This window comes from Maniola hyperantus, chromosome 2 (assembly GCF_902806685.2).
Source record: "Maniola hyperantus chromosome 2, iAphHyp1.2, whole genome shotgun sequence".
In the NCBI taxonomy this organism is placed as follows: domain Eukaryota; kingdom Metazoa; phylum Arthropoda; class Insecta; order Lepidoptera; family Nymphalidae; genus Maniola; species Maniola hyperantus.
In genome coordinates, this window is record NC_048537.1 from 2,837,763 (window position 1) to 2,865,281 (window position 27,519).

General features: G+C 38.8%; 1 protein-coding gene across 1 annotated transcript; it reads right to left on the bottom strand.

The window, feature by feature from the left end:
- Positions 1 to 1,859: 1,859 nt before the first annotated feature.
- On the bottom strand, positions 1,860 to 26,860 carry Rab6 (RAS oncogene family member Rab6). The gene is made up of 7 exons (XM_034975642.2): positions 26,497 to 26,860; positions 26,087 to 26,145; positions 23,470 to 23,629; positions 14,085 to 14,290; positions 11,956 to 12,022; positions 4,170 to 8,451; positions 1,860 to 3,689 (listed from the first exon to the last, which is right to left on the bottom strand). Exons 1-6 carry the CDS (start codon positions 26,564 to 26,566, stop codon positions 8,384 to 8,386), a joined length of 630 nt encoding a protein of 209 aa, XP_034831533.1. The 5' UTR covers positions 26,567 to 26,860; the 3' UTR covers positions 1,860 to 3,689; positions 4,170 to 8,383.
- Positions 26,861 to 27,519: the final 659 nt, after the last annotated feature.

Consider the following 27,519-nt stretch of genomic DNA (forward strand, 5'->3'; position numbering starts at 1 on the left):
AATATTATTTAAATACTCAGCTCCGCTCCGTTCCATGCCATTTTATATAAATTTAAATAAATAATTCAAACCTTACACGCAAGTGACTTTAAAACTTAGGTACGAAATACAGCACGTTTAACTTAGATATGTACCTACTAAAATTTGACTAGAGAAAAAGATAGACGGCTACCAATTACCACATCATACATAAAAACTGATCGCGTAGTGAGCAGTCACCTTTGAGCATTTCCAATCGTTGTCACAGGGCGCTATGTCAGTCCAGCCAGTAAAAGCAATCTTATCTAAACATAGACTTAACGCTCCAACTAACATAGCAACTTATAGATCATGTCGCGTGGGAAAAAGTTAACTTTTTGTCAAGCTGGCATATCAGATATCTGCCAGTACCTACTCAGTTGTGACGCGCACACATCTTTTAGTAGTCAGGCCAAAACTCAGAGTGCGAGTTTGCTCAAGGCTTAGCAAAAAAGGCAGCTAGCCTTGCAGCGCAAAATCGGTCAGAGTGATTTTACACGCTGCAAATTCACATCACAGTTTTGAAAGGCTCGTAGGTACCTTAAATATTGTGTTCGCGAAGGCTCCGTCTATCTTTTAACTCTAGTCTAAGATACCAAAGTAGAAAATGTCGATGAAATGTCAGATTCCTCTTGACGGGGGAGGAGGTGACTTTTGACAGGGGAGGGGGTGACTGGTGACAGCGGGAGGGATTTAGCACATGCAGCCAATCTCGTTGCCCTCCTGCTCTGATCCATGGGCGACTGAGTCTGCAGATCCACATCTTGAATAGAAAATATCCATGAACTTGATGTTTATTACGGCCGCGAGTAGATACTTCCGATACGTGTGGCTCCGTAAAGCGGTGCGGGGGGTGGGGGAGTGGATGGTGACGGGGAGGGGGAGGATTTCAGCACACGCAGCCGCTCTCGTTACCTTCCTGCTCTGATCCCATGGGCGACTGAGTCTGCAGATCCACATCTTGAATAGAAAATATCCATGAACATGTTTATTACGGCTAGATATTTCCGATGTACGCGTGGCTCCGTGAAGCGGTGCGGGGGGTGGGGGAGTGGATGGTAACAGAGGGAGGGGGAGGAGTTCAGCACACGCAGCCGCTCTCGTTACCCTCCTGCTCTGATCCCATGGGCGACTGAGTCTGCAAGTCCACAGCTGTAGGGGTTGAAGTTAAGGATATTGGAAAAACTTTTATACGAGCTCTTAAATATGAGATAGGTAGTCTTTTTACTCTTTTTATATCAGCTTAGATCTTCAGCTTAATTATAAGGCGCCATCTCCACGGACGAAAGAATCGCAGCGAGTCTTGTCATGCCACTAAATACGATATATAACGTATCTCCACATGGCGCTACTATCACCGACGATAGTCGGAGTCGTTGCGATTCTCTCGCCCGTGGAGATGGCGCCTCATATTCAGAGGTGAATAGAAACAATGAAATTCAACCTCCAGATGCTCTATGATGACGTCATCATTCAGTATGGAGACGACAGACATTCGAGAAAACGTTACTGATTGAACAGTCACAAGTTAGAATATTGAATACGCTTAGAATTTTGCATTAATCCGAAGGTCGGATTAATTTTGTAGCAATAAAACCTGGTTTTATAGTTTTTCAAAACTCAATTTACGACCAAAATTAATAATAAAATCAATCTATCTATAATCTGTCGATATTTTAGCAAAGTTGATTCGACAAAAGATACAATGCTTTAGACAAATAACAACGTTGCAAAATAACTTATCGGCAGATTACAGATTTTCATTATTATCATTAATTTCGGTGATGATTATTATTATTAATTTCGGCGTTAGCGTTGAAAGGAATAACAAAAACCCAAAGTAGTGTTTTAAGAGTTTTATTCAAAATATCAGCGTGAGATACGGGTATTTACAAACAAGTCGACGACACAATGTCTATACACTACGTTACACTAAGCTTTACGCCAGGCTGCACTCGACTTAAAGTCAAATTAATAGGTACAAAAAAAAATTATGACGCCATTATCATACATACATTTTAATCTATAATTTGACAGATAAAACTGTGCTATCCTTGTCACAATGCTATATATGGAGAAGGACAGCATGCTTTATTGTTACTTTAATCTAGTTTAAAATCCTGTATGTGTAATAATTTTTGTCAAAGCTTTGCGTAATTTAGACAAATTCATAACATTTATTGTGAACGGGCAACATTTGAAATACGTATCCATAATGGGCCACATATTTTAATAAAGCCGGAAGAGATAGTGGTATCAAGTCGGCTGTCACAAAATATCTAAATTGACAGCTCGAAAAGTAATGCTATCTTTTTCCGCTCAGTATATTTATGAAAGGGATTGCAATATTTTTAGACCTGTTAATTTTTGGTTCCGATATTGTATTTAACCATTTTAGTATACCAATATAAAGCGAACTAAAAATGTTTTTTGAGAAAAAGTTTATATAAATATACATAAGTTATGTACTTAAACCTCTGCACATACGTAAACAATGTCGCACATTCACCAATAAATAGGTAATTACTGTGACAATAATGGTAATTAAAATTAATCATAAGAAAAATAAATCTCGAAAATTATAATGCATAGGCATAATATAAAATCTCACTTAAAAATTATAAATCTTATATAACATCATATGTATTTTACAAAATGTAGATTTTTTTTTGGAACCAACTAAGGCAACAACTAGTGAATAAAAAAAATCGCTCCTATATAATTAACCACATAATATGCAGATTTCATCAATTAATATTAATTATATATTAAATAAATTATCAAAAAAGCTGGAATGGAAATTTTCGATTAATTGTTATTACTTACAAAATTTTCTGTAAAATTTCAGTTATGTAAACCAGATTATGTATAAAATTATTCATAAGCCAATAGTGAAATGTCTCACTAAACCAAAAATTTTGTTATAATATAAAAGAATCATAAGATTTTCTTAAGCACTAAAGTAAATAAATAATACTAATGTACATAGACCGCGTCACCTCTCTCCTAAGTAAATAGAATATATGTATAAAAATACAGACATATTTAGCCAATCAATTATAACATGCATAGTACCTATTTAAGTACAGAAGTATTTTAATTTGAGCTATAAATGTGATCAGGTTACTTTAACCCTGTTGAAATGTCAACAGTATGGTTAGTATGAGATTTGGCGACTCGCCGACGTTGATAAAATTCGTACGTCGACACAACCTCAGACAAATAGTTTGATAGATAGGCATGCATTCAGTACCACCGATATTTATTTTCGCTTGGGGCGAGGAACTTATGAATTTTAGCTTTAAAACAAAGTATTTAAGGACCATTTTACTTTGAAGTTAAAAGTGTTTCGTCGCTCGAATTCTATCAGCGTTGGCGAGATCTTGAAGCTCATACTAGCCCCACAGATCGTATGGAACACCTAACACAGAAATGACTGTAAATTTAAGTATATTTTTGTAAAAGATTAGTTTTTATTTTGTTATGTACCAAAACTTATCGAGGTGTCCGCGGTCGCGTGCTATATACACCTTAAAGGTACGGATATTTTTTTTTGCGTATGAATGCAACGAATAAACGCAACGTACCAACGCAGAAAACGAATGCCATTGAAAAATACTGCGATACAATTTGTTACTGGAGGACTGGAGGTATAACCGTTTCACTAAGGCCTCCTACGCACTGGCGACCATGGTCGCCGCGACCTGGCCGCGGCGGCCAGTGAATTCTGGACTTTATATGGCAATCGCTATAGCCCCTACGCACTTAGCGGCCAGCGACCAGCGGCCACCGTTGGCCGCGGCGTCCAATTTGATGCCACGCGACCAGCGACCAATCGTGGCCGTCGAGAACATCACTTCTGTATTAAAATTCATCAGTGCTACCGCATCGGCCGCGGCGACCAGACGTGTAGCTAGCTACAGAGTGATTATTTTACAATGGCCAATTTCGACACGGAAAGGTTCATAATTGAAGTTGAAAATAGAAGAGGTTTATGGGATTTAGCATCAAATGATTACTCCAATAAAGTCCAATGAAGTCGACTGCAAATTTTTCGGCCGTCCACATGTCGCGCTTGCCTACGCACCGGCGACCATAGCCGCGGCGGCCTGGCCGCGTCTATGGTCGCCAGTGCGTAGGAGGCCTAAGACGACTCGTGGTATAGGGTGCGGGTAGCAGGAGTGTAACGACGTAAAAATCAAGGAATTCAATAACGCTGTCACCCTTCCACTACTCATAAACCTGTCCCACGAGCCATCTATCAAGTGGCATATCTATAACACTGCGCGTAGCGTACGAGATATGTATTCGTTCCGTTCATACACTGTAACTCTTGCCATACATGATCAAGTTTACCGTGGACTTGAAGCGGCGTCCGTCCAGCATAGTTGACGGTGCATGGCCACCAGTCATGCACACTGATAGCCTGCATACACAGTCAAGTTTGCTAAACGTCACCCAAAGTCCGCTGCAAACTTGATCGTGTGTGGCCAGCGTAAGGAATCCTAACCTTTAGAGCAGCTCAACAAATCGCTAATTCTACACGCTTGGCGCATTCATACCAACTCTCATCTGATGTCGAATTCGTGTTACATGTACATTCCTTTACGTGTTCCCAAATCACTAAGAATAAACCGTCACACTAAGTAGACGTTGTGAAGCCTATGTCACTATAGTAAAAATAATATGACAAAAAGGAACATTCGATAAGCAATGTGTAATACCAAAAATAATTTAAGAAGCATTTCTACATTGACCAGTAAAGTCTCCGCCAAACTAGCAAGTATGCCCGCAATGCAAAATACTCTACATGAGCTGTTCCATGTTTTCAGGTTTTATAATATTATTGCTCTCCCTGCGTCCTATTTCTCATTGCAGTAATGATAGGGATTTTCTTGGGATATTAATAGGCTCTCAGAAACTATGGAGGGCTCCCAAATCCTTTTGTACATATTTATAGGCTAATAAAAGCAAAAACCATAAGTTGCTAATAATATTTCCCATTACAAACTCCCAGGACTATTAACAATAATAATTGACAAACGCTTTATTGCTATAATGTTAGAACTTAACAATATTTGGCGGAAACCTACATTTTGTATTCACCGTTTCAAAAGTGTACCTACTGTAGTCTCTCGGACTATAACGAATTCGCTACAAGCCTACAACACAAGCAAAAAGACGACACGTGTATTAGTGCTTTTGCGTTTACTAAACTTTTAGACGTATTGCACTCACTTGATATGCTTTCAGTATATTATTGACACATGTGCTCTGAGTATAGGGTAATCCCTGAGCAGGGCACATTATACGAGGCATTCAGCAGACCAGCGAGAGAGCAGTGTCTGGACTCTGGACGCTTCAACTACTGAGATAGACACTTATGAATATGTGATTAAGATTCAAGACAAACGCTGCCCACTGCGCCCCGCCTTGCGCTCGACTAGAGCTGGCACTCAGCGCGGTTAGTCTGAGATTTTACAACTCACCTAGTTGATAGAACAGATTAATAAACATGTCAGAATAAAATAGACCTAAAGATCCTTGATTTAAAGTAAAAAATTCAGTATACCATCGATTTTAAATTCACAAAGTTTCCGCTTGGATCGCTGGATATAGATGTATGGACAAACTTAAGCTTTAAAACGAGGCCGTTAAAATCTATTTTACTTTGACGTTCGACGTACTTTATCAACGTTGTCGAGATGTAGAATCCTATACTAAGGCTTCAACTGGCACTACAGGGCATATTTCGCGTAAAACAACACACTCAAAGCCCAGAGAATTTAGCTTTTCAGAGGCTTAGCGACTTTAGCAGCAACTGTGCAAATCGTACCTGGGGAACTGCTGAATGTACATTACAATCTAATATCACTTTAAATGCTAACACACAAAGCACGGCATCAGGTCGATTACTGCTCTGAATGGATGATAAATAATAATGTGGCTTATTCGCTTGTACACGAGATGTAAAATAAAAAAAGTTCTCTAAAATGTAAATCGATAGCTTAGCAGATAGCAGAAAACTGAAAGGTCGCCGGTTCAAATCCCACCCGTTGCACTATTGTCGTACCTACTCCTAGCACAAGCTTTACGCTTAATTCTTTAAAAAAAAGAAAGAAAGAAATAAAGAGTAATAATCCTTTTCTTTAAGAAGCATAATGAAAGGGATAGCAATACATTTAAACCTGTCATTTTAGTTTGATTTAGACTTTAGAGATTGTGTACAACACAGAATTAGCCACTATTTATCAATGCTTTTATTTTTAAGCTACTTACAATTTATTTAAATGGAAAGCAATGATGAGATCTAGGTTAAAGAGCGCTTGCCTAGAAGATGCCTATTCACTCTTGCCTTGAAGTTGAGGTGCTTATGTTATACTTCTAAGCTTTTACTTATGACACATTTCCTTTCTCCTTCTCGGATTTTGTACGGCAATAGTCCAATGGGAAAAGCTTGAAATGATAACCGCATTTTATCATTTTAGCCCGTTTTGTTAAACTACTGAAAGGCTTCAATAAAATAGTCAGCAAACGTCGGTTTTTCTTGCCAAAACCTCAAGATCCAGGTACTGCCTATATGCAATGTAAAACTAGGCGAAGATCTATAGAGCGTACTTTGACTTTCCTCAGACTTAGGAGTTAAAATATGCATAAATCTGTCACGTTTTCTTTCTTAAATCTGAGCAAACCCTTCTTTGAAATCGGGTTATAGGAGATCATAAATACTGTATTATTCTTGATATTACCGTAATATTACGGGAGCCGCCAAAAAAAATATAACTCATTCATTCAGAGCAACAATGGTATTTATAAAAATAAACAAAGTACTTTGAGCAAAGAATGTTCTTGTTTAGGACAGGGACAAAACTTGCGGAAAAAACGCATATTATCTACTAGCTTATGCTCGCGACTTCGTCCGCGTGAACTACACAAATTTCAAACCTCTATTCCACCCCTTAGGGGTTGAATTTTCAAAAATCCTTTCTTAGCAGATGCCTATGTCATAAATTCCAAATTTCAGCTCCATCCGTCCAGTAGTTTGAGCTGTGCGTTGATAGATCAGTCAGTCAGTCAGTCACCTTTTCCTTTTATATATTTAGATTCTCTTCAGCATTTTTACCGCGAAGATAGCACTCTCCTAATATTTTCATAGGACACATTTTAGGAGAATTCGACGCGCATTTTTCCACCAGTTCTGTTCCTGGACGTATATTCGTTGAGAAAGTCGACTTATAAAGAGGTTTCAACTTTTAAACCTGAAAAACTCATATCACACGACAGAACCGTGACACATTTTATTATTTCAAACATTTGAATGTTTGAAATAATAAAATATTTTAATAAGTAAAGTATCTTGTATAACAAACCATAAACGCGTACGCGCGTGCATGTTACATCCCTGAGATACAATTTCCGCTGCATGTTTTGTTTGACCCAGGCTTTAGTAAATAATTCGGCATATTGGTAATTGATCCATATTTAAAGTAAGAAAGCTTAAAGTAACCAGTATTGTAAGCAATTATTGTAGTATGGCTACATTATCGAGCTATACCCCATCTATTATACTATTTTTAATTTGACATTTGCACGTCTGTCAAGCTTCTTTCAAGTATATACAAAGCTGTTAAGAATAACTCCATTCTTCAATGTATAGGCACAAAATTAGCTTTGCCGCCTCCTTATTGTCATTATTATACAATATGTTATCAATAACACATGAAAATCGATTATTATGTCCTATAATAGACTTAATTAGTATCGATATAAATAGTCAAATCGACATATCGCAATTAAACTAGAATTTAGTACTGTTTTCGCATCGTTTATCGTGAGATACAATATGGTATCGGTAACAAATAACAAGTATAAAAATCGATTATAAAGTCTGTAAGAGAGAGAGATGCTAATCGATACATGGCCAAATCAGTCATTGGTATTTTGCAATTCAACTATGTCAAATAGAAAATAGTAGAATGGACGAAGTACATGGCAGTATCAGAAATAAATACACTCGCTTGATAGTGAGGCTTTAACATTAGTGTCAGAGCAGGACGGCGGATTTAATAACAATTGAAAGTGATCTTTAGTTACTTCTGCATAAGGTTGAATTTTATTTAACATGGTCACTTAGAAAGATGAGATAGCTTGTCGCCGTGTTCCTTATGACTTATCCAGTATAATTATTAATTTTAGATTAATTTCGGCATTATACATAAGTAACTAAAGTCGAATTTCAATAGTCATCCAATATCCATAGCCATTTTTACAGATTTACGCTGACTTTGCAGCTTACACGTATTGCGTGGCGTGTGAGGGGTGCCCTTGTGCTGCTGTGGGAGGTCGCGAGGGGTCGCGGGGGGTCCTAGCACGCGCAGCCGCTGTCGGGCTCCTTGTTGTCGCCGGGCGCTTGCCGAAGGATCACCTCGTGCACTGAACATATAGTATTAAGGAAAATAAAAACAAAAATACTACAGGGTCTAAATATTTAAATATTCTTAATATTGTATCAACAAAGCGTCTAGATTATCGTTAATTGATCTAATCTTATCCTTATATAAAAGTTAACTGTTATCTGTTCGTTATCTATGATTTCACGGACCGTTCATCAGATTGATTGAAACTTTGTACGGTTGTTAAAACTTGTGGGAAGGTTTCTGGCAATATCCTCAACGTACAAATAATTGGGAGCGCGGATTTCATAGCCACGACTGTAGCCAGACCAGCGTGACTTTTCAAGTTAATGTTCAGCTAACGAGACATGTGCGTTGAAGTTAATATGACATTTAGTATGGACAGACGCAGGGTATTGATAGATACGTCGATTACAATAAAATCGAAGTCTTACACATTAACGGCAACATATAGTTGACGCTTTGTTGATAATTTTGAAACACTAACTAATAAGTTTATGTTAATGTAATTACTTAGTTTTTTAAATTAATTCAATAAATAAGTATGCTAACATTTTAATGAAAAAGAAGTATATTAAATAGAAAGTATATATCAATGCAACCACAACCCAAAATATAATTATACCACCAAATTATATCCAAGACCATGTTACTAAATTCTTAGTAATTAAAATTATTATCAAGCTATTTTATTGTACAAGCAAATAGTATCTAAATGTGTAAAAAACATTTAATGAGTACCTGAGAAAAGTAAGATGAAATGATGGACAAAGAATAGTGCTTTAGTAAGCTTAGTAACAGTTTTCACATCTCGACAACGTTGATAGGTGTCGGAATACTTTATTGTCAATGATAATTGGATTTAACTGTTCTTACAGCCAGCGCCCTAAGAAACATGGGATTCTAGGTCCATTTTACTTCGAAATTATAAACTTCGATACTCAAACCCTGTGTCAAGATATACTAACTCATACTAAGAATACAGAACACTGCAGTATTAAGCCTGATTTCCACTAGGTCACAGACTTGAGTCAAAAGTGATACACCTCCATGTATTGACTGTGAAATTACCTCCAATAGCAAAGAAACCTTATCATGATAGTCGAAATACTGCGACGAGATTAGTCGACCCAGTGGATGTTAGGCTTTATACTACTCAAAACTTGTAAAGATTGTAAAGGTTAAAGAACATGCATAATTATGATAAAAGGATGGAAATGTTTTTATATTTATACAGTAGGTCGACCTGCATCAATCATTATTACAATCTCAATTGTTGTGATTAGCTGAATTTGTGTGATTCTTGTTGCAACAATGTGCTGTAGCCAATAGTGAGCGAGCCTCAGTCAATCAGAGGTGATTGCGATCGTGACATTGTACCGCAATCGAGCAGCAGTTTGTATTTTAATTAAAAAATCCTTATTCTAGTAGCCACCATAGTATTTTTACCACCTAGTTTAGAATTTTTGAAATCATCATGCAATATAAGTTTTAAAAACTTTTTTCATTCATGTCAGTTTTTTTTCAATAATGTCAGTCACTTTTCTTACGTACTTTGTTAAATAATTATTAAATATTTAAATTCAATCATGTCATATGAAAAACCATTTCATAATTTTCTGTGTGTGGGAAAAATGGTCACTTTATTTAAAATTGTAACTACAAATGAATGTCATGTAAAACAAAGCTAGATAGGGAGATGTGTGCAAAGAAACTAAGCAGGCAACATCGACTCATACATTAGTAATGTTAACTTTACTTACACACGTGTTAGCCCGGTATTAACCACCACCCACACAAACAAACAGGATGACGTCACTATAGAATGGACCGTTAAACTTTGTGCATGTGAAATTCATTATGTACGCATATGCAAATACGGATAAAGGGGACGTACAGTTTCCGAACGTGCATACAGTGATAGCATATATTTTTTTAATCAAAAATATATTTTGTATGCCATGATTAAATTAATACTAAAGAATAAATATAGTAAAATATATTTTCAATGATAGTTTAACACACATTGAAAGTCGATACGCACCAATTAATTATTATTTAGGGGTTTACATTATTATTAAATGTGTAAGTCACTAAGTAACATTTTTGTGTCAATGAATTTTTAACACATTCAAGTCATTATTTTTAACGATTTATTTAATAGTTAAGTATCTAATTTATGTCTTAGATACATGTATCTTATATTATATCGATTATGGTAGATGATACATAGCGAGCAAACGAGCAGGTGGGTCCCATGATGTTGATTGAAAAAAGGCTGAATAGCTCGACTTTTAAAAATCGAACACAGCCAAACCCCTTCCAGTAAAATATCCACGAGCAATAAGGGAAATGACAAAAAAAAATGTGACAGTAGTTCCCAAACGCAACCATTATCGTCACATAGTATAGAGCAACTCATATCTCAAAAATCGGAAAAATTGTCCGCATAGAAATCGGCAAAAATACAATTCACGATGCCTTTCAATCTCTTCTCACAATCTAAAGTCGTTTTACCGCATAAAAATCGGTCAGACAAAAAACGGTTGTCGGCTTTACCGCATAGGTAAAGCATGGATATTTTATGGACGGTCCCTAAAATTATAAACAAACCAGTTAGATTAATGGCAAAAGAGTTAGTCCTATACTTGATTCAGATCACAGCGCCTGTTTGAGTAATTGATCAAACTTCATCCCAATGTATTTTTTTTTTTGCCTTAAAATAATACAACGATAATAAGTATAAATCATTCCTTCACTCTAGCCATTAAGTAAAACACACCACATAAATATTATTAATACCAAATAATATAATAAACAGGTGTATTTGTGCGTGTATCTTTGAGAATTCGACACATAGACGTTTTGACTTATTAGTTTATTATTATTTAAAGCCTGCGCTGTCCGTCCGTCTATCTGTCAGCGGGCTGTACCCCGTGAACCGTAATGGGTAGAGAGTTGAAATTTTCACAGAATGTGTATTTCTATTGCCGGTATAATAACAAATAATAAAAATTTCCAAATGACCCCTTTGAGAATTAAAAAAAATCTAAAAGTGTTCAATCTTGTACAATGGTACGGAATCTTTGGTGTGCGAGTCCAACTCGCACTTGACCGGTTTTTTCCTAGTATTTTATGATCAGATCTATATATTCAAAAGGCTAAATAACTCACATACCAATGAACAGCTCAAGCCGGTGAGTCAAAAACTTGATATTTGCGTGTAAGTTGACTTTTAACATAGCCCTACATTAAGGAATTCCGCCCAGGCGAAGCTGGGGCGGGTCCTTAGTTAATTATGTCTGTCTCATTACTTTTTGCCAGACTATAATAATTAAATAATAAATAATGTAGACAAGACTGTCCTCTACAAGAATTTCAGCGGTCTCGATTCAGATGATAAAACTCGAAACTGAAGACTTATGGGTTGAATTCTCAAAGGCGTGTATGAACTGCGTGAGATGTATCATGACGTGTAACAAGTGACATAGCAAAAAGTCGGGTTTCTCGGTAAAAAGGATACTGTCTTCAGGAGGCTTGCTCTCCGCCGAGTCCATGCCGGGCAGGGCCGCTGCTACCCGCCGGAATAACTGGAAACAAGTAGGTTGCAACTTTAGACTCTCGTATTCCAGAAACCACAGTACCACAGAAATCAGCATATAAATATAGAAGTGTCAACTGTGGTCCTGCCCCGATGAGCATTGACGCATCACAGCGCGTTATTGTAAAATTAGACTTATTTTTACGACGTTTCTGGAGATGCTCGAGATATAACATGCCAGAGCCTCGCTCAGTTCAGTTCAGCCAATCATCTTAAAGTTGTTATAAATTCCTCTTTAGGAGATAGCCCCAAGTCCCAGCTCAGCTTTATGGGTTCAGGAGTTAGCCTTAATTCGTGACACCTGCCGCTTCTCCGACAGATCCGTCTTGTTGCCGACCAACATTATGATGACGTCAGAGCCAGTCTCCACTTCACCTATGGATGTACAGACTCACCTGTTTAACATTATATCCAGCCTTGGCACTGGTCTCTATGAACATGACGTTGAGCTCCTTGGCCTTGCGGTCGCCGTCCTCGGTGGACACCTGCCGCTTGTCCGACAGATCCGTCTTGTTGCCGACCAGCATTATGATGACGTCAGAGCCAGTCTCCACTTCACCTATGGATGTACAGACTCACCTGTTTAACATTATATCCAGCCTTGGCACTGGTCTCTATGAACATGACGTTGAGCTCCTTGGCCTTGCGGTCGCCGTCCTCGGTGGACACCTGCCGCTTGTCCGACAGATCCGTCTTGTTGCCGACCAACATTATGATGACGTCAGAGCCAGTCTCCACTTCACCTATGGATGTACAGACTCACCTGTTTAACATTATATCCAGCCTTGGCACTGGTCTCTATGAACATGACGTTGAGCTCCTTGGCCTTGCGGTCGCCGTCCTCGGTGGACACCTGCCGCTTGTCCGACAGATCCGTCTTGTTGCCGACCAGCATTATGATGACGTCAGAGCCAGTCTCCACTTCACCTATGGATGTACAGACTCACCTGTTTAACATTATATCCAGCCTTGGCACTGGTCTCTATGAACATGACGTTGAGCTCCTTGGCCTTGCGGTCGCCGTCCTCGGTGGACACCTGCCGCTTGTCCGACAGATCCGTCTTGTTGCCGACCAACATTATGATGACGTCAGAGCCAGTCTCCACTTCACCTATGGATGTACAGACTCACCTGTTTAACATTATATCCAGCCTTGGCACTGGTCTCTATGAACATGACGTTGAGCTCCTTGGCCTTGCGGTCGCCGTCCTCGGTGGACACCTGCCGCTTGTCCGACAGATCCGTCTTGTTGCCGACCAGCATTATGATGACGTCAGAGCCAGTCTCCACTTCACCTATGGATGTACAGACTCACCTGTTTAACATTATATCCAGCCTTGGCACTGGTCTCTATGAACATGACGTTGAGCTCCTTGGCCTTGCGGTCGCCGTCCTCGGTGGACACCTGCCGCTTGTCCGACAGATCCGTCTTGTTGCCGACCAGCATTATGATGACGTCAGAGCCCCTCTCCACTTCAGCTATGGATGTACAGACTCACCTGTTTAACATTATATCCAGCCTTGGCACTGGTCTCTATGAACATGACGTTGAGCTCCTTGGCCTTGCGGTCGCCGTCCTCGGTGGACACCTGCCGCTTGTCCGACAGATCCGTCTTGTTGCCGACCAGCATTATGATGACGTCAGAGCCAGTCTCCACTTCACCTATGGATGTACAGACTCACCTGTTTAACATTATATCCAGCCTTGGCACTGGTCTCTATGAACATGACGTTGAGCTCCTTGGCCTTGCGGTCGCCGTCCTCGGTGGACACCTGCCGCTTGTCCGACAGATCCGTCTTGTTGCCGACCAGCATTATGATGACGTCAGAGCCAGTCTCCACTTCACCTATGGATGTACAGACTCACCTGTTTAACATTATATCCAGCCTTGGCACTGGTCTCTATGAACATGACGTTGAGCTCCTTGGCCTTGCGGTCGCCGTCCTCGGTGGACACCTGCCGCTTGTCCGACAGATCCGTCTTGTTGCCGACCAGCATTATGATGACGTCAGAGCCAGTCTCCACTTCACCTATGGATGTACAGACTCACCTGTTTAACATTATATCCAGCCTTGGCACTGGTCTCTATGAACATGACGTTGAGCTCCTTGGCCTTGCGGTCGCCGTCCTCGGTGGACACCTGCCGCTTGTCCGACAGATCCGTCTTGTTGCCGACCAGCATTATGATGACGTCAGAGCCACGCTCCGTGCGCACATCGTCTATCCACTTCGACGTCTGGTGGAATGAGTTTGCATCTGCAAAGAAGGAAGTAGAGCATTATTGATGACCTCTCTGTATTAGGGAATTATGTAAATGATCTTTTTGATTAGGTAAGTGCTATAATTATCCACAGCACATCGATACGTCAGTCTCATCATCACCATCGCGTGCCTTCTTCGAAACGAAGTTTGGAGGTCATCATGCGAAAAGCTTCTCTATTTTAAGCCGCCTCTTTTAACTTTGGGTAACTAAGCCCTGTCCACCCCCTTATATCGTCCAACCATTTGCGTCTTTGGCGACCTGGAGCCCTTTTGCCCTCAATTCTTCCTTCCAAAACTAATCTCGGAAATGAGAATTGGGCTTCTCTTTGTAAATGCCCAAAGAAAGCGATCTTCCTTCGCATGATAGTAGACATAAGTTCTCTGCCTTTGTGGACCATACTACCTATCTATCAGTGGTCAGTCTATCTTCATTTAATTTGGCGGGCTGTAGGTAAGACCGTAAGAATCAGTACAACCGTAGAACTAAGAATCAGCTTAACTTATTACCACAGTAAAACCGTACACCCATTTGTAGATACTACACCGCTACGGTTGCGGTCATCCAGAGATCATTTCGCGTGACGAATTGTACTGTTAAATTCTTGTGTCACTCATACCTATATGACGTTTTGTCGGTCTCAACGACAGAGACAACGCTCTAAAAATCTGCTATCTCCTTCTACAGGTCGATGTACATTACTTTCAGTCGCGTACTGTACCTCTACTGTTGCGTATACGAGTAAAATAGTCATCAACACATCATATATACCTACTGTCTAGTACTAAAGTCCCCTAAATTTTTTATTATTGGACATAAATTCGTATATCGTAAAATAGTTAGACTCCTATACAACGCGTACGCGGCCGAAAGTAATGTACATCGGCCTTTAGAATGATATTTCGGCATTGTAGAGCGTTGTCTCTGTCACTGATACCGATATATGACGTTTTGTCGGTCTCAACGACAGAAACAGTGCTCTACAAATTTGCTATCTCCTTCTAAAGGTCGATGTACATTACTTTAGGCCGCGTACTGTACTAAAACATTTTAATCACTTGTTTCATCCAAAGAATTGTTGATGTTTAATTTTTTTTTTGTGGGGCAAGGAGAGAGTGAGCTGTTATCAGTTCTAGAATCTAGGAGTGTACCGGCGTATCAGTGAAGGTAGCCGACTGACTGATCTATCGACTATCAACGCAGACCTCAAACTACTGGACGGATCGGGCTGAAATTAATTGGCATGCAGACAGCTATCCGCTAAGAAAGGATTTTTGAAAATTCAACCCCTAAGGGGGTGAAGTAAGTCGCGAGCATAAGCTAGTAAGTACAATAAAATTGTAATCACAGAGTCAATCAATGGAGTATTATTTTTAATAATATTTTAGTTTGAGTAATATACCTATGGACAGAAAGGACAGGAAGAGATGCAAAGATTTAAGACGAATCACCAAACTCGAAGATGTAGTCATCCAAACTAAAATACTTAAATGGAGATGGACTGGACACATGCTTCGAGAGAAGTCAAAGAAGTGGACCAAAGCTATAACAGAATGGGAAGTTAGGGATGGCTCAAAGCGGAAAAGGGGTAGACAAAGGAAACGCTGGGTAGACGATATAAAGCAGGCAGCGGGATCACTATGGACAAGAGAAGCACAAAACAGACTCTTATGGAAAAATCTGGAGGAGGCCTATGCGTCAGAAGACGCGCTGATCGGAAAGAACTAAAGTGCGAGATTTAAATTATGTAATTTTTAAATGTAAATATCAGTAATAAAGGCTTTATTTATTTATTTTAATATACCTATACTAGCTGCGTACATTTTAAAGCTAACCAAGATCTTTATTAAATTAAAATCTTGAACTCGAATAACATTTTGTTCATCTTTTTCGGCTCGGGGGAGATTCTCAACGGGCGATATATCTTTCACGAGGTAATGGGACGCGGCACGCAGCCGACGGGATCCTTTAGGCTTTATTAAATAATAAAGCGAAACAAAAAGACGCTAATGTACAAATTGTGCTTGGTTAATAGAAAATCATCTGCTACTAAATGACCCTTTTTCTCAGACCAATTTGACAATCAACAAAGTGTAAAATGATACCCAAATCGGATAAATTATTTGATTTTAAACCGCCTCCACCTCTTTTTAGGGAGGTCGGGGGTTCGATCCCCGGCCAGCACCTTTAATTTTTTGGAGTTACGTGCGTTTTAAGCAATTATCTATCTCTTGCTATAACGAAGGAAACCATCATGAGGAAACCTGCATGCCAGAAAGTTTCTACAATGTTCTCAAAAGTGTGTGAAGTCTGCTCAATCTGTACATGGCCAGCGTAGCGGACTATGGCCTGAGACATGTCCTAAATAGTAGGTTGTCGATGATATCATCATGATCAACCAATCCATAAGGGTTGATATTTCTTTTCTGAAATGGCAAATTTCAACGACCTAAATAGGTCGTGACATGTCCTAGATCCACAGTTACCTACCACGGACCACCTACACTCATATGTCAAGCGTTAGCCTATAACCTATACCGAACCTACTTTATGGCATGACTTTTGCCGATAGGAGATGCTTGCGGGCCATGACCATGTCGTATAAGCGGCAGTAAAGTGAGTCGCAAAAGGCGTCCCAAATATTAGCCGGTTCAAACAATAGTTTTAAAAACGTGTGATTCAGTTATGGTACAGGTCAAATAACCATATGAGCTTAATATGAGGTAGTTATTGCGAAATTACAGACAGACACTTCAATTTTATTTATTAGTATAGATATAGAAGTATAGATGTCAAAGCTAACCACGCAGCCCGCAGGGCAGAAAGATAGGCCTTGTGTCCACTATTCGTTTCGAGATTTCAGATTTCATACGTTTTACACTACTTGGATCCATTGACTTATATATATTATTACTTCGTATGGACAGGGTTATAGAACAAACAAAATGGGACCGATTCATTGGTGATTATGCACCGATGCAACTTCAGTGACGTCTGGATTTCAAACGGGTCGTTCATTAGTATCTAAGAGGTAGCGCTGATTTATTGGTTCTTAAACCGTGAAAAATTTTGTTGGCTTGACCATATCTTGTCATTTATATCGATGCTTGGAGCCCGTTTCATACCTACATTCCTATAGCATTATACTGGATTTTGGTCGCTTGCCCCGCCGCTTATGCGACAGGGCTGTGGCCTACAATTTATAGGTTTAGGGGGTGGTTCGAACCAAATATTTGAACTGGCGGGACGCAAGGTCGTCGCAAACAAATCTAACGATCCACAACTTTATTTGTCACCGATGACGCGATCCGTGTAATCCCATTTTGAATCTTGTCCCTTTAGTGTTTAAAGTACAAGTTTGTTTGAGGTGACGCGAGAAAGTGAATTCGTTTAATTGAAAGGCATAGCGGCGGTGGATTCGGCTGTAAAACTTTATGAAACACATTGCAAAATTTCTACATTTTTCGGCAATGAGTCATTGACTTGTCCACCTACGTATAATAATTACGAGTATTATATCATCCAGAAGTCAGAAAGTAACCCGACGTGCGTCAAATTTTTATACGATTATAATATCTATGATTTTCATTTTTTTCTATTGAAGTAGGCATTCGTTTATGATTAGGAATTTTCAATAACGGATTTCGCACTTAAGGTGGATTGGACGGAGACTTCAGTAAGAAATGTTACATAGGTATAGTTTTACATTTAGCGAAGACGAGTGGCTCATGCTTGTGTTTAAGTCGAAGGTTACACTAAATGCAGTGTGCGTCTGCGAGCGCTTGCTCGCGACTGATTGGTCCGACATACACGCTCACTTACGCAATGCCCATGTAAACGATGTAACCACAAGTACAGTTCACTCGTCTTCGTGAATTGCAAGAACTGTACTAGAGCTATACCGATCTAAGAACCGTGTAAAATTGCAAAAAATGCAGAAAAATCGCAAAAAAGGGATTGCTAAATTTTTTCTCGAGGGTTTTCTAATGATAGAAAGTCTAAAATTTTAATTAAAGGCTACACGTTTGCAATTTTTTTTCTCAAGCATGTCGTCTAAGATGGATGTATGTTCTTGTACGATAGTGCGGAGCCCTTCATGTGCCAATCCGACTCGCACTTGACCGGTTTTTTAATAAGACCAACTACGATATAATTAAGATAATAACTTCATGCACCTATAGATACAATATATCTAATGTTGTTCAACCTTCTGGTATTGCCGAGGCCAATGACACACTTTCAGCGTTTCAGATATTTGCTTCATGCAACAGAACTTAAATGCAATCTTTTGTTTACAATTGCAATGTTTTATTCAATACATTCGAAATCTTAAGACAGGTAGACAGATTTTTCGTCAGATGACGACTAAAATCACTACCCGTATTATAAATGCTAAAGTGTGGTTTGTTGGTTTGTCCTTCAATCACGTCGCAATGGAGCAACGGATCGACGTGTTTTTTGGCATGGATATAGTTAAAGACCTGGAGAGTGACATAGACTACTTTTTATCCCGGAAAATCAAAGAGTTCCCACCTAGTGTACCTATAAAAGTGTAGAATATTTTGATATGCATTTAGTTCACACGCTCCGATTCAGCCTGTGTAACATTTTAACAGTAAACCTCTTATTTTTCATAATAAAGCAATAACTAAGTTACCTATTATAAAATTAAAATGTTTATCAAGTTATGTAACTTGAAAATCTTCTTGTATAATTTTACTAGCTGATGCCCGCGACTTCGTACGCGTGGATTTAGGTTTTTTTAAATCCCGTGGGATCTCTTTAATTTCCCGGGATAAAAGGTATGACACTCTCCAGGTGTTTAACTATATCCATACAAAAATTCACGTCTATCTGTTGCTCCGTTGCGACGTGATTGAAGGACAAACCAACAAACTAATGGGTACTGATTTCAGCCTCGTGACCGACATAAAATCCATCACTAGCGGAGTATTAATTACAAAAAGACCATTATATAAAGCCACAAAGATAGGTTTAATTTTTTTCTGCACCCCTCGCCGATGCAACTGGCATATTGTTGAACTCATAAAAAAATTTGTAAATATAATTATTAAATTATAACAGTATCCTCGGTATAAAATAATCATGTGCAATGCAATGGGACAGTAGAAAATTCATATACGCTAGCATCCATTTTCTAGACGTTCGGTGATAAATTTTTCCGCGGATAAACACGGTTTATGGTTTTATTTCGTTTTAGATCGTAAAAACATTTCTCAGGACGAGCGAAACCGAATGTTTATGCACCTTAGAGTAAAAGAGATGAAAGAGTTATGTTATCACTTAAATTAGGTACATTTACTCGTCGACCATATAAACTTCGAGTTAAGGCTTGTATCACCCAACGTGCGCAAAACGAGTAGACCAATCTGAAGTTGCAACATGACGGTTTGCGCAGGTCATAGACGTTAAGGCAGAAATCTCATCTCACGTGGTGGTAAGTGATGATGCAATCTAAGATGGATGCGGCCTAACCTGGAAGGGGTATGGCAGTTTTTATTAAACCCATTTTAGTTTCTACACGGCATCGTACCGGAATGCTAAATCGCTTGGCGGTACGGCTATGCCGGTAGGGTGGTAACTGGCCACGGCCGAAGCCTCCCACCAGTCCAAACCAGAAATTTTGGAAATTATTAAATTACCAAGCCCTGCACTGCCGGGAATCGAACCCGGCACCTCCCACTAACAAGACCACAGCGCTTACCACTGCGCCAGGGAGGTCGTCGAATTATTAGGTATCTGGATAATAGTTGCGGACGTAACCTTGAGCGCTCGGACGTCCGACAGATATCTCGCAAGCCGCATTCCAAATCACTGTGCACACTTATCAATCGCGCGTGTCATACGCGGCTTACGGACGCGTCCCATAGTTTGTGTCGCGCTTTAGACAAGATTAAATACACCAACCCGGCTGAGATCCGCTGCTCGATTGCGGTAAAACAACAGCTACAATGTCACGATCGCAATCACTTCTGATTGGTTGACGCTCGCTCACTATTTATTGGCTACAATGCATTGTTGCACCAAGAATCGCACAAATTCAGCCAATCAATTTTCTTTCTGTTTTTCTTTCTTTCTTACTGCAGTGGCGCTGTATGTCGCATCGATCGTCCGCGATAGGCTTCAAGTAAAATGTATGAAATGTGTCCTGCCGATCTTGTTGCGACAAATGTGAAAGTCATATTTTATTATGTCTTTGAAATTTGAATGCGAAACGAAGTTTTACGTGAATAAGATGTTCCGGACGTCAAATGATATTTTTCTACGGACCGTGGCGAAGCCTCCGAGGTTAACAAAAGTAACGCGGACCTTCCTGCCACGCTACTGGACCACTGGGTCGGAAACGTATACTTTGATGGCGACATTGGGTTGTTGCATGTTATTTTCTTTCCGCTGTCCCTTCATCCGTCCACCCGTCTGTCTGTCTATCAGCGGGCTGTCTAATAAACCGTAACAGGTAGAGAGTTGAAATGTTTACAGAATGTGTACCTATTTCTATTGCCGCTATACCAACAAATAACAAAAATTTCAAAATGGCCACCATGTAAATAGAAAAGAAACAAGTACTTACATAATCTTTTGCGATGGTACGACACCCTTGTGCGAGTCTTTACTCTTTAAGCTTTAAAAAGTTACGGACTGAGCTCATGGCCCGCCCGGCTGAAATCTGTATAGAGCGTACTTTTAGTTCACTCAGTCGTAACACACTGTTGAAATGAGACAACGTTATATCGCTAGCATAAATCTGTCTCGTTTTAACTGAAAGTCTGGCAAAGGCAAAGTACCTACGCTCTATAGATCTCATCCTTAGGCTGAGATCTATACAGCGCACTTTGACTTTGCTCAGACTCAAGATTGAGTTAAAACGAGACAGATTCATGTGAGAGATATTGCTCTGTCTCGGTTTTATTCCGTCTTAAGTCTAAGCTAATTCAGGTGCGCTGTATAAAGCTCATCGTTAGACGTGTAGCTCAATGGAGTTATCTCATACACAATTTATGCGCGGTCATACGAAGGCGGCAGACCGGCGAGATGGCGGTGTAACGTTACAGCATACGGTCACGTAATGTTACACTGAGGTTACTCTGACTCATCTCATCCGAGCGAATGTGAAACTATGGAGTGGGTATAGTAACAGGTTTGACTAGACTCTACTAGTGGTATATTGTTAATAGAGATGATGTTTTTTTTACAGAATATTAGCCATGTTTAATGACTAATATTCCTCTTTCCTCTCCAACTAAGCGTCAAGCTTGTGCTAGGAGTAGGTACGACAATAGTGCAACCGCTGATCTTTTCGGCTTTCAGTCCACTCCTTTACCCGTTGAGCTATTGAAGCTTAATCATGATGATCATCATCATGATCAACCTCTGACCGGCTCACTACAGAAGTATAGAGAGTATCTCAGAGGGTTTTGGCCATAGACATTGCCCTGGTAGACTTCACACACCTTTGAGAACATTATGGAGAACTCTCAGGCATGCAGGTTTCTTCACGATGTTTTTCTTCACCGTTAAAGCAAGTGATATTTAATTGCTTAAAACGCACATAGCTCCGAAAAGTAGAGGTGCGTGCCAGGGATCGAACACCCGACCTCCGATTAGGAGGCGGACGTCCTAACCACTAGGCTAACGTAGCTTAGTGATGTCATATTTAGTAATGCTCGACACTGTGAATTAAAAATATTCATAGCGGCACAGTCACCATCAGATATTATAATCTATGTAAATTACCAAGGATCTAACTCTATGAATAATTTTAATGAATGAAAATGAAAATCTATTCGGTACAAGGATCTTTCAAAGTAATCACTACCCCTATAATGAATGTGAAAGTGTGTTTGTTTGTTGATTTGTCCGTCAATCACGTCGCACCGGGGCAACGGATCGACTTGATTTTGGGTTAGCTGGCTGGCTTTCAGGAAGGGGGGATGCCTAAATGCATTTCCCAGCGATAAAAAAAAAGGTCGCTAGTTTTACCATAAAGCACATTAAACTAAATACCTACTAAAACATTTATTTATATAATCATTATTATTAATACATAATACTTTCATATTGTTTGGACTAGAAAATGCAATGTGATCTGAATCGTAACTAAATAATTCATCACTGCATTTATGTATGATATAGATGGATCTAGGCTTTCAAAAACTAATATAAGCTTTTTCACCTTTAGTTTAGTATGTGCAATATGGCTCATTTAAGGTGACGCAGGACGCTTGACCGAAATTGGCAGCGCACGTGGGTAACATGTTTGCTTTTCACTTGACATTGTATGAGAAAGTTGAGAGGCACGATGATTTTCACCGAAATCAAGCGCGCAAAAAGGGTTTAGGAAAAGTATTTTTGGGAAAAAACTGCTGAATTTATGTTTGCAAAGTAAAGTTATTTCAACTAACGAATAAATAAACTACGTCTAATGATAAATTGTTTTAGAATTTTCATATCCCTAATATTATTTATTTACGCCCAAAGTTGTCATTAATTTAGTGTTAAAATAGGAACCTTTTGAGCCTCGTAACTTTTAAATCAATATTTTGTTCAATGTTTTATGTATCAATAAACCTAGATAATGACGAGATAAATCGATATAATTCTTAGTTTTGTGCGTACAATATCGAATATTGTTGTAATTTCCCTCCTACGTTTGTATGAAGAAAGCACTGAACTGAGTCCCCTTAAGTTCTTATTCTCTACTAGATAATGCCCGTGATTTCGTACGCGTGGATTTAGGTTTTTGAATTCAAAAAGGAACTCTTTTTGGGGCTAAAATACTTTTTATCCTAGAAAATCGAGGAGTTCCCACGGAATTATATAAACCTAAATCCACATGGAGGAAGTCACAAACCAAATTATTATTATTATTACTATTTTTAATAGACTAAGCCGCTTTCACTGATGCGTCTATATCAGAAGTGCTTCGAGTTTTCCAAATGTTTGTCTAATCTATTCTTGAACTGGTTAACAGAACTTGACATAACCATATCCTTAGGCAATTTATTCCATATGCGAAGAACTCTGTTGGTCAGAAAGTGTTTTAATGGATTTGAAGATGGCAATTGATATTGTAGCTTCATAGCATGTCCTCTAAATCTAAATCACTGGCATTATCTATAATTCTTAGAAAAAAAGAGATATGATTATCACTCACTGGTAATATCGTAGACAACAACCGCCACTGTGGAGTCCCGTATGTAGGAAGGTATGAGCGAGCGGAACCGCTCCTGGCCGGCCGTGTCCCACAGCTGCAGTCGCACCGTGCGGTCCTCCAGATACATTGTCTTCGAGAGAAAGTCTATTCCGATTGTTGCCTGTTAAATATAATATACTTTTAGAAAAGCTTTTTACATAAGAATTAAGAGGATATGTTTTGCCGTCAGAGCCTATTGTCACAGAATTTATAATAGTACTACGCTATTGTTGCCACACTTACAGCTATGACTGACAGAATGTACTGTTTTGATGATTGAGGTTTCATGATAAACTAATTCATAGTTTTTTTTAATAAAAATGGCTAGCAAACGAGCAGGTGGGTCACCTGATGTTAAGTGATTACCGTCGCCCATGAACATTTGCAGTACCAGATGAACAACTAATGCGTTGCCGGCCCTTGTTGTAACCCCATGTTGTAATCTAATGGAAAGACCACCGTACACACTAGATCAAGTTGTAAGCAAAATAAGTTCTAAGTAAATAGAATGTAGTATAAGTCTCGCAAATTGCTATTGCGCTGGAAACATTGTCTCATTAACATCGAAATAACGTCATTTTGACGTCAGCCGAAATAAAAATATACCATCAGCTCAAAACGTCTAGTGCTGAGTATGCTTTATAAGCAGACACTTGACCACAAGTGAAGGAAAGGGGTAGAAGGCCTTGTGTTTACCTAAAAGATGCTTATTCAATTTTGTCATTGTACTTTTTTATCTATGGAATAAAAAAATCCATTTTCCTGGAGGATTTTTTCAAAACCTAAATCAATGATGAAATGGGGAATTTTTAAGTTTTAATCTATTATTTCAAGCTGATATAAAAAAGGTTTATACTTTAGTTACAGAAAGTCAGATGTATTAGCTTCAAATGGACACATTTCACATAAAATTAAAAATTACAATACTGGTTGGATGTAATTAATTAATAATTACTCCACAGCCATCTGAGAAAATATCTTCAAAACAATGCTTATTTTGTCTGTCAAACATGCGAAGGCCTGAATGATGACTTTATTTAAGTTATACAGCATCAAGCTACAAAGCATATATAAAGAGTTTGAACAACTGAATAAATATTCAGTAAGTTCTGCTCACATGAAATAACTTATTATGAATAATATTTTTTTCTATACTACTTAATATTATAAAAGGTAAAGACTGATCTATCAATGCACAGCTCAAACTACTGGACAGATTGGACTAAAATTTGGCATGCGGATAGCTATTATGACATAGGCATCCGCTAAGAAAGCATTTTTGAAAATTCAACCCCAAAGGGGGTGAAATAGGAGTTTGAAATTTGTGTAGTCCGTGCGGATGAAGTCACGAGCATAAGCTAGTTATGTATATCATGCAGACAAAGTTACAGGCAAAGTTTTCTGTTAAATATATGCCAAAAATCTAATATCACTTATTAGGCAATAACAATTCAAACATAGATTTTCAATTAAGAAAACAAATCTTTATCACCAAAACATTGTGTTATCAGTTATCACTAGTAAAATGGCAATTATAATTTTAATGTAAATAAAGATTATTTATTTATGTATTTATGTAGTATTACTTCCTAAGTAATGTAGTCATTCTGCATTCATAACTGTGAATGTAAAAGTTTGACGAAATAAATGAGTAGGTACCTTTTTTTTCTTTTTCAATAATATTCAATCAAATGTACCTGTGATATTTAAAAAATCACTTACCAAATACTAAGTATCTAAATATATAAAAGGAAAAGGTGACTGACTGACTGACTGATCTATCAACGCACAGCTCAACTGGACGGATTGGGCTGAAATTTGGCATGCAGATAGCTATTATGACATATAGGCATCTGCTAAGAAAGGATTTTTGAAAATTCAACCTCTAAGGGGGTGAAATAGGGGTTTGAAATTTGTGTCGTCCATGCGGACGAAGTTGCAAGTATAAGCTAGTGTAAAATGAAGAAAAATAAGATATAAGCTGTACTGCAAATATGTCTACCCTCCCGCATTAGCCTTATGGTCAAAACATCAGTGCTTATCAAGTAACCATTGCACATTCGCGGTTTCAAATTCTGAATGACATTCTATGTTTGGTACAGTAATCGCAAAACAAGTCAGTATTTAGTCCAACCAGAAATTGTGCACGGCACTGCCTGACTGGAAGTACCATGTTTTCTGCCACATACAAATAACTAAAGTAGCGCTAGACAAGCACACTCTAACCTACACCCCATCATTTCTTTTTAAAGCATGATTGTTGTCAAATGCAAGCCTATCTCGCAATAAAAAAATATCAATGCACAACTTAAGCAGTAAACCATTGGATCTAGGAACTTGAGATTTGGAAAGAAGATAGATTCTTCTAAGCAAAGAATTTTCAGAACTTCCTCTTAAGCATAGCCGGGTAGGATCAGCTAAGATCTACTTAGTGTAATGTAATATGTAGTCGCAGCAATATTAAGTGTTTCTCATTCATTTGTAGGATAATCTGAAGCTTTTACTAACTATGTAAGTCGGTTTTATGATTCTGATGAAATTTATGATAAGCTTGAGTTGTAAATTAGTGTTAACTCACCTGATAAGTGTTGTCAAAACTATCGTACATGAATCTAGTGATCAGCGACGTCTTTCCCACTGAAAAACACAAGTTGCGGGTCAATGCACCGTCTAGTTACGCCGAACCTATCCAACAAAGAATGCATTGACTAACGGGAGCAGTCGGAGCAAAGAATAGCGTGAGAACTGCGGGATCGAGACGCGATATTACTCATCATCTCGAGAGTAACCTACATCTATTATGCTGCGTAATCAATCGTAATTAAGACATCAAAATCGATGTCTATTCGGAAGAGATGCCGTAAAACAGAGGTAGGTCGATGTAGGTCAGTAATTCAATAAGTCTAGACAAATCTATATACGTGTCGTAAATTCAAAAACGATAAATTAAAGATGTACGATCGCCTGGCCAATTTGACTTCGACTCACCACTTTGTTCACCGAGAAATACGAGTTTAAACTTGCGCAAGGGGTTACCGAATTCACCCGACGTAGACATGGTTATTTTATTATTAAATTAAGTTCGCTTAACTATAATTTCACAGTAATTCTTATCACAGAAAACTACATGAACAATGACAGTTCGTCGGCCACTCCTGCGGCAGGCACACACGAGCGTAGCGCCGCCACGTTACGGCAGACTGACGGCGCTAGTCGCCATTCGAAAGCCAACTCAGCAAAATGACATCATATTCAAATTGAATCGAATTTCTTTTACAATAAAGACCACTTTTTATTTTGCATAAAAACCAAAAGTGTGAAACTTATTTTAACAAAAACGTCTCAATGATACCCTATTGATGATAATTGATATATTCCTGAACGCACCCTAAGCTTTAAGTATAAGCTCATTGACACTTCATTGACATAACTAATATAAAGGTGCGTCCAGACATCACGACCAGCGTTGCCAGAAACTAAAAGGGAACCAAATGTACGAAAATCATACTTTTGGGTAGTTTTGGCTCATTTACTTAAATATTTATTTAGTTCTAACTTTTTAAACTTAGAAACTCAATAATAATTAGGACTGTTTTGTCATTATGTGACTTTTTTACACCATATTAAAACAAATAAAACGATTTATGCCAGCAGGCGCGTGGTGGGTGCAAGCCATGCCACGTACGAGGCACGGATTCAAAACATCACGAACATTTGATATGAAGCGGTTTATGCTTCACCATAACGTGTCCGTGCACGGACGCCACACGATGTTTCTGAATATAAAATATTCGTGATGTTTTGAATCCGTGCCTCGTACTTGGCAATGGCTTGCGCAGTGCGCCCGCCACGTGCTGGCATAAATCATCAACAATTCAATTTTTATATTTCATAGTTCAAAATTAAGCTATAATATCTAGTTTATTGTAATTTATTGTGTGTATTGTATTTCTTTGACTTCTTTTACAATGTCAGCAGCGCAGCAACATCGCATGCCACAGATATATGGCA